At 43.9% G+C, this 13,180-nt stretch overlaps 1 protein-coding gene across 1 annotated transcript in view; it reads left to right on the top strand.

Annotated features, from left to right (window-relative positions):
• Positions 1 to 254: 254 nt before the first annotated feature.
• Positions 255 to 13,180, top strand: part of LOC309335226 (alpha-2-macroglobulin-like) — a 65,922-nt gene continuing 52,996 nt past the window's right edge. Inside the window, exons 1-3 of the mRNA XM_081850100.1 lie at positions 255 to 426; positions 1,545 to 1,722; positions 11,930 to 12,107. Coding sequence (XP_081706226.1) covers positions 332 to 426; positions 1,545 to 1,722; positions 11,930 to 12,107 — 451 coding nt within the window. The 5' untranslated portion in view covers positions 255 to 331. The remainder of the gene's footprint in view (positions 427 to 1,544; positions 1,723 to 11,929; positions 12,108 to 13,180) is intronic.

Here is a 13,180-nt window from a genome sequence, read left to right as displayed (position 1 = left end):
CCATGACTCTGCAGAAAGATAAATCTGGGGCCAAACAAATCTTCTTCCAGGCACTTGGCGTTGCTTTCCCTGCACCTGGTTGAAATGCAGGCCATTGCCTTGCGTAGGAGGCCCTGCCAGTGACCTCTTTACTCTGTTTGCTTGGCACAGGCCCCTTCTGTGGGGTGTTGCAGCTTCCCTTCCCCGTTGCTCCAGCACAGTCCCAGCCCCCTGGCCTCTTTTATCTCCTCCGCCTTGCAAAGAGAGCCAGTATGAAGGTCGATGTGGGAGCAGCAACAGCAGCAGCCGAGAGCCAGCCTCCGCCGCCACCATCTCGCTTGCCCACGGCTGAATGATGGAGAAGGGCCAGATCCTTGGAGGACCCAGCACCTTTCTCTTCCTGCTGTTCCTTCTTCTGGGGGACACCTCGGCACCTAGCACATTACCGTAAGCTGCTTGCCTAGACATCTTCCCCTTCCCCTTCTCTCCCTGTGCTTTCCACAAACTTCTCGAGAGAAAATTCGCTTAATTATATAAATTAGAGCCATGGAATTGTAGAGTTGGAAAGGGACCAAATTTCTTTTCTATTTGGCACTACTCTTTCTCTTTTTATTAGTTTTTTAACATCCCATTTTCAACAATAATTAAACATACTTTTACATCTTATTCAATGTTTTTGACTTCCATCAGCCCTGTCTGAAAATTTTCCAATCTTAGCGTGCATTTCTTATTTTCCCTATTACATTTCAAACTTATAACCAGTATCTCTATCTTTTTCTACTTTGTAACACTTTGTATATTTCTCCTTACAAAACTAGCATAATTTGTTGATTACAGTTGCTCTTCAAATAATTCATATACTTCTTCCAATCTTCTGTAAATCTCTGGTCCCGCAGGTTTCAAACTCTTTCTGTCATTTTGTCCAATTCTGCATAGTCCATTAATTTCGTCTGCCATTCTTCTTTCGTCGGAATTTCTTCTTGCTTCCATTTCTGGGCTAATAGTACTTTTGCTGTATTTGGTGCTACTCTGTGCGGTATTGCATTTCTATTATTTTGGAAGGGACATAAAAGTCTCATCTTAAACAAAACAACATGGGTTGTAGCCACCTGTGATGAGCCATAGCCCTCTTCAGCTATCTTAAGCGCTGTCACATGGAAGAAGGAACAGGCTTGTTTTCTCCTGCTCTGGAGGGTAGGACTCGAACCCATGGCTTCAAGGAGATTCCAACGAAACATCAGGAAGAGCTTTCTGACAGCAAGAGCTGTTGGGCAGTGGAATGGTCTCCCTGGGGAACTGTCCTTCTTTGGAGGTTTTTAAGCAGAGATTGGATGGCCACCTGTCATGGAGTCTTTAGATGAGATTCTGTAATGCATGGGGTTGGACCAGAGGACCCTCGGGGTCCCTTCAAACTCTAATATTCATAATTTATTATAATAATTTATTATTTGTACCCCACCCATCTGGCTGGGCTTCCCCAGCCACTCTGGGCAGCTTCCAACAAAGATTAAAAATATATCTAAGATTCTATGATTCTATGTTCCTCATTCCCCTTTCCCCCCCAGGCACCACTTGGTGCTGGTACCCTTCGTCATCCAGGCAGAAACCACCGAGAAGATCTGTGTCCATGTGAGTGACCTGAACAAGCCAGTGACAGTGAGCATCACCCTGGGAAATCTAGCAGAGACTCGCACCAGCCATGTGGTGTCCAAGACAGATCTGTTCCAGTGCATCCCATTCCGGGTGAGTTGCTCCTCACTCAAGCATGTTCTCCTTCATGGAGAGCACGGGTTGCGGTGGGGTTAACCAGACACCCCTGTTGCTGGGCAAGTGGGTTGGGTCGGCCCAAAGTGTGATTGGACTCCTCAGGTTGCTTTGGAGAGTTTAATGTTGCCTTTGAGTGACAGCCTGGGTTGAATATATTCACTGCTTCCTCTTTTCGCTGCGAGCATCGGATCACCTGCCCACCCTCCCTAATTTTAGGGTGTTTTTTGCGTTTGACCTTGCTATAATAATAATAATAATAATAATAATAAATTTTATTTATATCCCGCCCTCCCCAGCCGAAGCCGGGCTCAGGGCGGCTAACAACAATCAACAATCAAACAATCAAATATTCACACATTCTAAAAATATTACATTATAAAAATCAATTAAAATCAAATTAATGGCAACTAATTAAGCAAGATTCTAAGCAGGTTGCCAGAGGAGGGAGTCAGGCTGCGCCCTGACCAAAGGCCTGGTGGAACAACTCTGTCTTGCAGGCCCTGCGGAAGGATGTCAGGTCCCGCAGGGCCCTAGTCTCTTGTGACAGAGCGTTCCACCAGATTGGAGCCGCAGCCGAGAAGGCCCTGGCTCTAGTTGAGGCCAGCCTAACCTCTCTGAGGCCTGGGACCTTGAGGATGTTATTATTTGCAGACCGTAGGTTTCTCTGTAGGGCATACCAGGAGAGGCGGTCCCGTAGGTACGAGGGTCCTAGGCCGTATAGGGCTATGCCTGTCATGGGTCGTCTGCTTTTGGGGCAGGGGCCTGGTAGGAATTTTGTCCATTTGGCTGATTGGCTGGTGCCGTTTGGTTTTTGCCTACTGCGTAGCAAATTGTCACAACTTGCAAGGTTGCGGTTAGGCATTGGTTTTAGGAAAAACTGGTTGGTGAAGGGGTATGGATTGGCTGTGCCTGCCCCTCCAGTGCTGTTGCTGCAAGGGTTTCCATTAAAGGAATCCAGGGGCTCACCACGCTTTTGTCCGCACCCCTGTCAAGGGGGATAGGGCCACGCAAGAGCCCCTGGGAGCATTTGGGGAGAGGTGGGGGGTCTGGCACCCAACTCCGTCTACTCCCCATAAAATGTTTCCCCTTACTGACTTTGCAGGCTCGCGGATGTCAGTTCTGTCCCTGGGCAGGGACAGGTAGTCGTAACCAATGCCTAAGCAACCACTCACATTGTTTGCATTTTAATAAAGTTGTGGCTAAAATTATGCCAAAAACCTTAAACAAAAATTAATCTGGGATGCTAGCAAGGCGGTTATGAGAGGGTTCTTGATACAACAGAATGCACTAAAAAAGAGAATCCAGAATGAGAAGAAGGAAAAAAATTTGGAGAAAATAAAGGAAGGTGAAAAAAAATTGAGAGCAAAACCCAAGTCGCAGGAGATTTTGAGAGAAATAAAGTTATATCAAGTGGAACTCATGAAAATGACAAACCAAGAGACTGAATGGAAAATTAAACAAATGAGACAAAAGACATTTGAGTCAGCTAACAAATGTGGGAAACTGTTGGCTTGGCAAATGAAAAAAAGACAAAAACAAAATACAATTATAAATTTAGAAGTGGAAGGAAGGAATATACAGAACCCAGCCGAGATCAGAAATTGTTTCCAGAGGTACTTTAAACAACTATATACACAAGGGCCACAGAGAGAAATTGACTTAGACCGATTTTTGAAGAAAAACGGATTACAAAAAATCTCTCAAGGAAATAAATTAATGCTGAGTGATAAAATAATTGAACAGGAGATAGAAGGTGCCATCCAGAATATGCAATTGGGTAAATCTCCAGGACCGGATGGACTGACTTCTAGATATTACAGATCTTTGAAGGAATGGTTAGTGCAACCCTTGAAAGAAGTCTGTAATGAAATAATGCAGGGGAGATTGGCACCAGAGTCGTGGAAGGAAGCATACATTACACTTGTACCGAAAACAGAGACTGAAAAGACTCAGCTTAAGAACTATCGCCCCATATCACTGCTTAATGTGGATTACAAATTTTTTGCGGACATTTTAGCTAAAAGACTAAAAAGAGTATTAGTGGAAGAGATACATAAAGACCAAGCGGGCTTTCTCCCAGGAAGACACCTTTCTGATAATGTGAGAAATATAATTAATATCCTAGAGAAATTGCAAGAGGATATAAATACAAAGGCAGTTTTGATATTTGTGGATGCGGAGAAAGCCTTTGACAACATTTCTTGGACTTTTATGAAAAAGAATTTACAGGGTATGGGGGTAGGCCAAGGTTTTGAAAATGGTATAAATGCAATATATTCAGAACAAAAGGCAAAATTAATTGTGAACAATGTGGTGACGGAAGAATTTAAAATAGAAAAAGGGACACGACAAGGTTGCCCAATTTCCCCATTGCTTTTTATATCAGTTCTGGAGGTTTTGCTGAACATGATTAGAAGGGACCAGTTGGTTAAAGGTATACAGGTCGGAGCTAGACAGTACAAACTGAGAGCATTTGCAGATGACTTAGTATTGACGTTACAGGAGCCAGAATCTAGTACTAAAAGGGTTTTAGAACTGATTCAAGAATTTGGTCAGGTCGCTGGGTTTAAATTGAATAAGTCCAAAACCAAGGTTTTAGAGAAAAAATTAACACAAATTGAGAGAGAGAGGTTTCAGAATATGACAGATTTAAAAGTGGTTAAGAAAGTTAAATACTTGGGAATCAATATGACAGCAAAAAATGGGAACTTATTTAAAGATAACTATGAAAAATGCTGGGGTGAAGTGAAAAAAGATTTAGAAATATGGTCAAATTTGAAGCTTTCTTTGTTGGGCCGTATTGCTGCTATAAAAATGAATGTATTGCCTAGAATGTTGTTTTTGTTTCAGGCATTGCAAATTGTGGACAAGATGGATTGTTTCAAGAAGTGGCACGGAGATATTTCAAGATTTGTCTGGCAGGGCAAATAAAATTTAAAATATTAACGGATGCAAAGGAAAGAGGTGGGTTTGCCCTGCCAGACTTTAAACTTTATTATGAATCAGCAGCTTTCTGCTGGCTGAAGGATTGGCTACTTTTTGAAAACACAGACACTTTGGATTTGGAAGGTTTTAACAATGTATTTGGATGGCATGCATATCTGTGGTATGATAAGATCAAAGCGCATAAAGCATTTAAAAACCATATTGTTAGGAAAGCATTGTTTAATGTTTGGATTAGATATAAGGATTTATTGGAAAACAAAACCCCAAAGTGGCTGTCACCGATGGAAGCGAAAGCTCTGAAAAGGCTCAATATGGAGGCCAAGTGGCCGAAATATTGGGAAATTTTGGAACAAGAAGGAGATAAATTGAAATTGCAGAGTTTTGAGAAATTAAAAGATAAAGTGCGAGACTGGTTTCACTATTATCAGATAATGGAGGCATATAATTTGGATAAGAAAATTGGCTTCCAGGTGGAAAAATCAAAATTAGAAACAGAATTGTTAGAACCCAAAACTAAGAATTTGTCAAGGATGTATAACTTGCTGTTGAAATGGAACACTCAGGATGAAACGGTTAAATCCGCTATGATTAAATGGGCACAAGATGTTGGACATAATATTATGTTTGCTGACTGGGAACAGTTGTGGAACACTGGCTTGAAATTTACGGCATGTAATGCCCTAAGAGAGAATATTATGAAAATGATCTATAGGTGGTACATGACCCCAGTCAAGCTTGCAAAAATTTATCATTGGCCCGATAATAAATGTTGGAAATGTAGAGAAAATGAAGGCACATTTTTTCACCTTTGGTGGACGTGCCCAAGGATTAAGGTCTTTCTGGGAGGTGATATATAATGAACCGGAAAAGGTATTTAAATATACCCCTTTGAAGAAACCAGAGGCCTTTCTTCTGGGCATAGTCGACCAATCGGTGTTAAAGAAGGATAGAACTTTCTTTATGTATGCCACAACAGCAGCAAGAATACTTATCGCAAAATATTGGAAGACACAAGATCTACCCACTTTGGAAGAATGGCAGATGAAGGTGACAGACTACATGGAATTAGCGGAAATGACTGGCAGGATTCGAGATCAGGGAGAAGAGTCAGTGGAAGAAGACTGGAAGAAATTTAAAGACTACTTACAGAGACATTACAAAATTAATGAATGTTAGAACAATGTTGGATTGGAACTAAGTGGTTTCTAGCTGTAATGGGTTAAAAGAATATGAAAAAATGAGTTTATACAAGTAAAAATTCAAGATTGTAATAATTTAAAAATAAGATTTGGGTAGCGTAAAGAGGGAAAGAAATTGTTGAATTAATAATTTGATTTGGAATACAAAAAAGGGAGGTATGAGGAGGTCTGAGAAACATGTTAATGAAAAATAATGTGATGGAAAGATTGACTGTTTTTAACAATTTTTAATTTGTATTTTTTCTTTTTCTCTTTTTTCTCTTTTCTCTTTTTATTTTTTGTAATGTAAAAACCTTAATAAAAAAATTATAAAAATAAAAACAAAAACAAAAACAAAAACCTTAAACAAAAATTATGGTGTGAAGTGTGAATTTATTTAGGGGTGGCTTGGGGACCTCGAGGCGCAACCATTTTGTTTTCTGTTACTGATCAAGATGTCTGGGCATTTTCCCAAGGAAAAGCAGGATTGTTGTGGTCTCGTAGGAAGCTGCCTTATCCCAAGTCAGAACACGGGCCTGTCCAGCTCGGAACTGACTTAGCAGCAGCTCTCCAGGATTTTGGACTCCATCCTAAGGAGGACCATGCCCATCCCCACCTGTGGCCTTTGATCCGAAGCCCTCCAACCTGGTTGCCCTGCTCTTGGTCAACCCAAGGATTACCTATCCCTCCCTGAATTCAGTCCCAAACTAGCTGGGTGTCAAGGCTTCAGGAAAGCTATTCCTCCCGGGGGCCACTAGGTGGCGCGTTGGAAGATGGCCGACAATAACATCTCTCTGACCCATACAAGGTAATTAAGGGGCTGCTATGGGAAGTATGCAGCCTTCCCTCCCCCCCCCAGGATGTGGGGGACCCTGTCTTGCCAGCGGTGTTCACAATGCACCCCCTGATCCAAGAGATGGGGGTGTCGAACACTTGGCACGAGCCCTCGGTGAAGTCAGCTCTTCCTGACGTCGATTCCAATTAGCGCGTGCTGGTTGCTTCAGCTCGGAATTATAATTGGAAACATACGATTGGAAAGGAAGCTGAAGCACATACATCAAGTAAAGCTCGAGATAAGGCTGCTGATTAATGGATCTCTGTGACCGGGAGTGACGGATGGATAAGGAAATCTTTTGATGAATCACCACTAGGAGACTGTATGTTTGGAACGAAGGGGGTGGGTGGAGGAAAAAACCTTTTTTTCTTTACACGATGTGATATTAATAACCCTTCACCCCAGAAAGAAATAAGATCGTCGCGTTTTTATCAATCATAAGCAAGATTTTAAGAACTGTGTGGGGATGGATTACAACAGAAGAGAAGACTGGTGAACGGTGAGGAAGAGGAAAAATTTTATGACGCAGTTAAAAAATGGCGTCTCGCCAAGACAGGCTTGCCGGAGAAAGAAGAACAGGGGGGAGGAGAATCAGGATCGTTTGAAAGAGAAGGAGTGTTGGAATGCAAATTTGACCTGACAGAGCCCCCCGATCTGTTTGATATATCTGGCTAGCCTGAGGAAAAATAAAGGACAGACCGAAGGTTAACTTTGTTTATGGAAGAGACGAACAGAGGCTGTCCCTGAGTGAGATAGTTTTTGAAGAGTACAAAACCCACACAGAGATGCCAGTTTCCAGTCTGCTTGTGAGAACCATCCGAGATCGCAAAGAAAGGAATATATGATAACAACAAGATGAGAAAGAAAGTAATAAAGGACTATCCAGATCGAACTGGATAGAACTGTCTAATTTAAAGCAGTAAAATATGTGATGCCTGGAGCTATCCGGAATTTTGGACTCGTGCCGAGCTTGATGTATGGGTACCCTTAACAAAATTTAAAATTTGGCCGTATAATCTGGAACTAATGTGATTTGAATAATGTGATGTGATTGGCCTGTTAATAAAAATTATTTTTTAAAAAAAGGAAAGCTATTCCTCCCTCAGCTGCAGCAAGAGCAGAGAAAACAAGGCAGAGTCTCTCATATATATATATATATATATATTTGCTTTCGTAGATTTTCACGGGTACAGGAATGCAGGTTTTGGTGTCCTCGGGTGTCTTCCCGTGTAAAAGTTGGGGTGTCTAGGCGACGTTTCGACGAGGTCTCACTCGTCATCTTCAGGCTGGTGCTTTCGGCTTCTTGTTACTGGAACAGAGCAGGATCTCAGTGTTTGAGTTCCTATAAATACTGTAGAGGGGGTGTGGTGTATAGCCTCCAATGTTCTGGGCAGAGAGGAAGTTCCCAGGCTAGTGTGCCTTTTCTTCTTTTGTTCCTTAATTACTTGAGAGATATCTTGAGTGATTTCTTGAGTGATATCCTGAGTACCACTTAGGTGGGTCATTAGGTGTGGATTAGTTGTTAAAGTCTTTGTGTCTTGACCTCTTGAACTTTGTGAAGAGTTTTCCTGAGAAGATGGCTGAACTGTACTTAGTTGTGCTCTGGCTTGGCTTCGTGTATAGGGGCGAGCTGTGGTTTTGTGGCTTGTGTCAGCCAGATCTGTGTAGGGATTGCAGGGGGGTGCAGCATCCGGAGGTGCCACCATGGATTGGCTACTGGATGGTGTCTGTAATTCATCTGTGGAGAGGGTCTTGGTTTGGGTCTGGTGTGGTTGATTGGTGTTGGCGTTCTGTGTGCCTCTGGATCTGGTGTCAGTTTTTGTGGGGAGGGCTAATTTCCAGATGTCTGGCAAGCGGGATGTGTCGTCACGCTTGTTCATGTTGTGAGGGTGTTTCTCTATCTCGATGGCTTCCATGATTATTCTCTTGTGGTGATGTTCCGTGTTAAAGAGCAATTTGGAATCTGCAAAATTAATTTCGTGTCCTGTTTCTTTCATGTGTTGGAAAAGAGAGGAAGTTTTTTCTTCTTTTTTGACGGCATTCTTGTGTTCTGCGATACGTGCATTTATTCGTCTGTTTGTTTGTCCAATGTACGTGGCTGGGCAGACTTTGCAGGGTATTTCATAGATCCCTTGGTTTTCCAACTGGACCCAAACCAAGACCCTCTCCACAGATGAATTACAGACACCATCCAGTAGCCAATCCATGGTGGCACCTCCGGATGCTGCACCCCCCTGCAATCCCTACACAGATCTGGCTGACACAAGCCACAAAACCACAGCTCGCCCCTATACACGAAGCCAAGCCAGAGCACAACTAAGTACAGTTCAGCCATCTTCTCAGGAAAACTCTTCACAAAGTTCAAGAGGTCAAGACACAAAGACTTTAACAACTAATCCACACCTAATGACCCACCTAAGTGGTACTCAGGATATCACTCAAGAAATCACTCAAGATATCTCTCAAGTAATTAAGGAACAAAAGAAGAAAAGGCACACTAGCCTGGGAACTTCCTCTCTGCCCAGAACATTGGAGGCTATACACCACACCCCCTCTACAGTATTTATAGGAACTCAAACACTGAGATCCTGCTCTGTTCCAGTAACAAGAAGCCGAAAGCACCAGCCTGAAGATGACGAGTGAGACCTCGTCGAAACGTCGCCTAGACACCCCAACTTTTACACGGGAAGACACCCGAGGACACCAAAACCTGCATATATATATATATATATATATATATATATACACACACACACACACACACACAATTTCAACATAACAACATATCAAAACATATCATATTCATTATTTCCCCCCTTTTTCCCCACTCCCCATCAAACCCTCCCTCTCCCCCAAGACTTCCCTCAGCTCCTCTCTCTGATTTCTCAGCACATGTTATTCTCTGCATGTTATAAAATTATATCAGTCCTTATATTACCTATCTACCATGTTGTCAATCAATAAATTTGTGTATGTTTATTGAAAACCTGCCAAGGAGTCCAATTCGTTTTGTTGTCTTTTTAAATCCTTTGCATAAAGTTCCCATTCTTCTTTAAAGTCACAGTTGTCCTTGTCTCGCAATTTGGATGTCAACTTCGCCAGTTCTGCATAGTTCATCAATTTCTCTTGCCACTGTTCCTTTGTCGGGGTTTCCTCATTCTTCCATCTTTGTGCTATCAAGACTCTTGCCGCTGTTGTGGCATACATGAATAAATTTGACATTTGTAAAAAAACAACAACCCAGAGGCATTGTAGGACAAGACTTGCCAAAGAAAACAAATGCATAGACTTTTTAAATGAGTTTATTCATTCATAATAGCGAGAGACAAAAGAATGCAACAAGCCCTGACAATGGCGTTGCTCCAACTGGGCTCCTCCTTCTGAGCAACAGCATCTCCCTTTACGGTGGCCGCATGTGGCCAAATGTCTCTGATTCTGTTGTTCCTGCGCTCTTAATGAATGCTGCGTTCTGGAAGAAGGGGGAGGGTCAGAAATACTCTCCAGTGACAACGTGTCAGCTCTGCCTCTGCCTCTGCCTCCTCTCCCCCTTCTTCTAATACTTCCCAACTCTTTCGTTCATCTATCTCTGAACTGTGACCTCCCTCAACCCCCTGCTGTAAATCAATGCTGCAGTCCTCTTCTCCCGCCCACAGCCGCCCCAAGGTGGGCTCGAACAACCAACCTTCTGGTTGACAGCTGGATGCACTAACCCACTGATCTATGCCATGGGTAGGCAAACTAAGGCCCGGGGACCGGATCTGGCCCAATCGCCTTCTAAATCCGGCCCGCAGACGGTCCAGGAATCTAAGGGTTTTTACATGAGTAGAATGTGTCCTTTTATTTAAAACGCATCTCTGGGTTATTTGTGGGGCATAGGAATTTAGCAGATTTCCACCAGGCTTTGGACTGCAACTCCCATTGGAGTTGGGCCGGTGTTGGAAGTTAGCCAGGCTGTTGGCCCCTCACGACCAAATGAAGATGCCTGGGGGCCACAATGGCGCCTGACATCTCCACCACCTGGAGGTGCATGCCTGGGGTGTTGGAATGTTCTAGAAGAAACTTGAAAATGGTCTTGAACAAGTTGCTAGGCAACGGAATATTTCCCCAGCAACAGGTGTCCTTATTAGGGCATGTGATCAACTAAGTCTGGGTCAGTGTAAATGGGTATGTGAATGAGTCAGCGTTAGGTCTCTGGCCGGATGGGTAAAAGAGAAAAGGATCATGTTGTTTTATTTGTTTTTGACCGGTGTAAAGTTTTGTAAATAATAAAGGCTCTGAGAAACAGAACCAAATGGTGTGTATGGTGGACGCTCGGGTTGCGAACGTGATCCGTGCGGGAAGCATGTGTGCAACCCGCAGCGTTCGCAACCCGCGATTTGGCGCTTCTGCGCATGTGCAAAGCACGATTTAGTGCTTCTGTGCAGGCGCAAGCCCCAAAACCTGGAAGTAACCAGTTCCGGTACTTCTGGGTTCGGTGCAGTGCACAACCTGAAATCGCGTAACCCGAAGCGTCTTTAACCTGAGGTATGACAGTATTCCTGTAATGGGAATTCCACTAAGTAAAAGATGCAGGAAAATTTTTCTGTAAAAGGAACTCTGCTGCAGAAAGAAAAGAAAACCCATGAGCTCACGCACCAACATGGGGATCCTTGGATTGTGGCTGACTTCACACACGAGCAACACATCCTGTAGAATTCTATCCGTTATATTTTATCTGTACAATCAGAATGAATTTCAGGAAGCAATATGCTTTTTCTGTGCAGCCTGAGCAAGAGCGTGAACAATGTTACTGTTACCCATGGGTAGGCAAACTAAGGCCCGGGGGCCGGATCTGGCCCATTCGCCTTCTAAATCCGGCCCACGGACGGTCTGGGAATCAGCATGTTTTTACATGAGTAGAATGTGTGCTTTTGTTTAAAATGCATCTCTGGGTTATTTGTGGGGCATAGGAACTTGTTCATTATTATTTTTCAAAATATAGTCCGGCCCCCCACAAGGTCTGAGGGACAGTGGACCGGCCCCCTGCTGAAAAAGTTTGCTGACCTCTGCCCTACCCCACTGCCCTGCTCACGGTTGTGAAGAATCTTCGTACATTCTGAATGGTCTGTGTCACCATTCAGTAAAAAGAGGTCGGAATAGGCCAATATGTATGTGGACTGTCCCTGGATCGAGTGACTTTTCTTCTCTAATGCTGCTGCCTTCCCCCTTCTCCCTCTTCTTCAAGGTCCCCAGATTGAGTAACTCTTCCGGTGCTTCTGAGGCCACCCTCACCGTGGAGGTGGCGGTGGAGGTGGAGACGATGCTGATGATAGGCCACGACCGGAAACAGGTGCTGGTCAGGAACCCAGAGAGCCTGGTCTTCGTCCAGACAGACAAGCCCATCTACAAGCCAGGGCAGGAAGGTAAGTGAGAGGCTGCAGTGGCAGCAGTGACAGTGGGAGAATCCCCTACAGATCACGCTTCCCTTTTCCAAATACTTTTTATTTAGCGGACCCTTCTTGCTGTGGGAATGTTGAAGAAAGTAGGAGAGGATATATTGATTAAATAGTACCCATCCTGACTCACACTAGTGGCCAAGCAGCAAAGCACATTCCCTTGCAGATTGTTGGAAGCAAGTTGATGGATTCATTAGTTAAGCAATCCGGTCTGAATGGCTCCTGGTAAGTTTCCCCTCTTAAAATAATAATAACACGGCAGTCTTCTTTAAAAGTAAGAGTAAGGTTTACAGTGGACACTCGGGTTGCGAACGTGATTGGTGTGGGAGGCACGTTCGCAACCCGCAGCACATGCGCAAAGTGCAATTTAGTGTTTCTGCGCATGCTTGAGCGCTGAAACCCAGAAGAAACCCGTTCCGGTACTTCCGGGTTCAGCATGGTGCGAAACCCGAAAACGCGCAACATGAAGTGTTTGTAACCTGAGGTATGACTGTACTTACATTCAGTTCACAGCAGTAATCTGAAGGCAGGCTTTATCTTGTGGTTACAGTTACATTTGTAGAGAAAAGAAGTCTCTGAGCTAGGCCTCAGACTTTCTACCTCGTGGCTTCCATCCTTTGTAAGGATGAGCCGTGTGCTGCTGGCCAAGAGCCAGCAGAGAGAAAGATGGCAAAAGAGCCAACAGAGAGGAAGATGGCAAAAGAGCCAACAGAGAGGAAGATGGCAAAAGAGCCAAAAAGCCAAAGATGGCTGCGTGGCTGGCCCTTTTATAGGGTCTGCTAGGGTCACACCCATCTACCCATGCTATCAATAGGAGCATAGCATCTAGATCAAGGGAAGTAATAGTGCCACTGTATTCTGCTCTGGTCAGACCTCACCTGGAGTACTGTGTCCAGTTCTGGGCACCCCAGTTCAAGAAAGACACTGACAAACTGGAACGTGTCCAGAGGAGGGCAACCAAAATGGTCAAAGGCCTGGAAACGATGCCTTATGAGGAACGGCTAAGGGAGCTGGGCATGTTTAGCCTGGAGAAGAGGAGG

This window comes from Podarcis erhardii (assembly GCF_964252035.2).
Source record: "Podarcis erhardii genome assembly, chromosome: 2".
NCBI lineage: Eukaryota > Metazoa > Chordata > Lepidosauria > Squamata > Lacertidae > Podarcis > Podarcis erhardii.
Note: the sequence above shows the minus strand (reverse complement) of the source record. Positions and strands in the feature narration are given on the sequence as shown.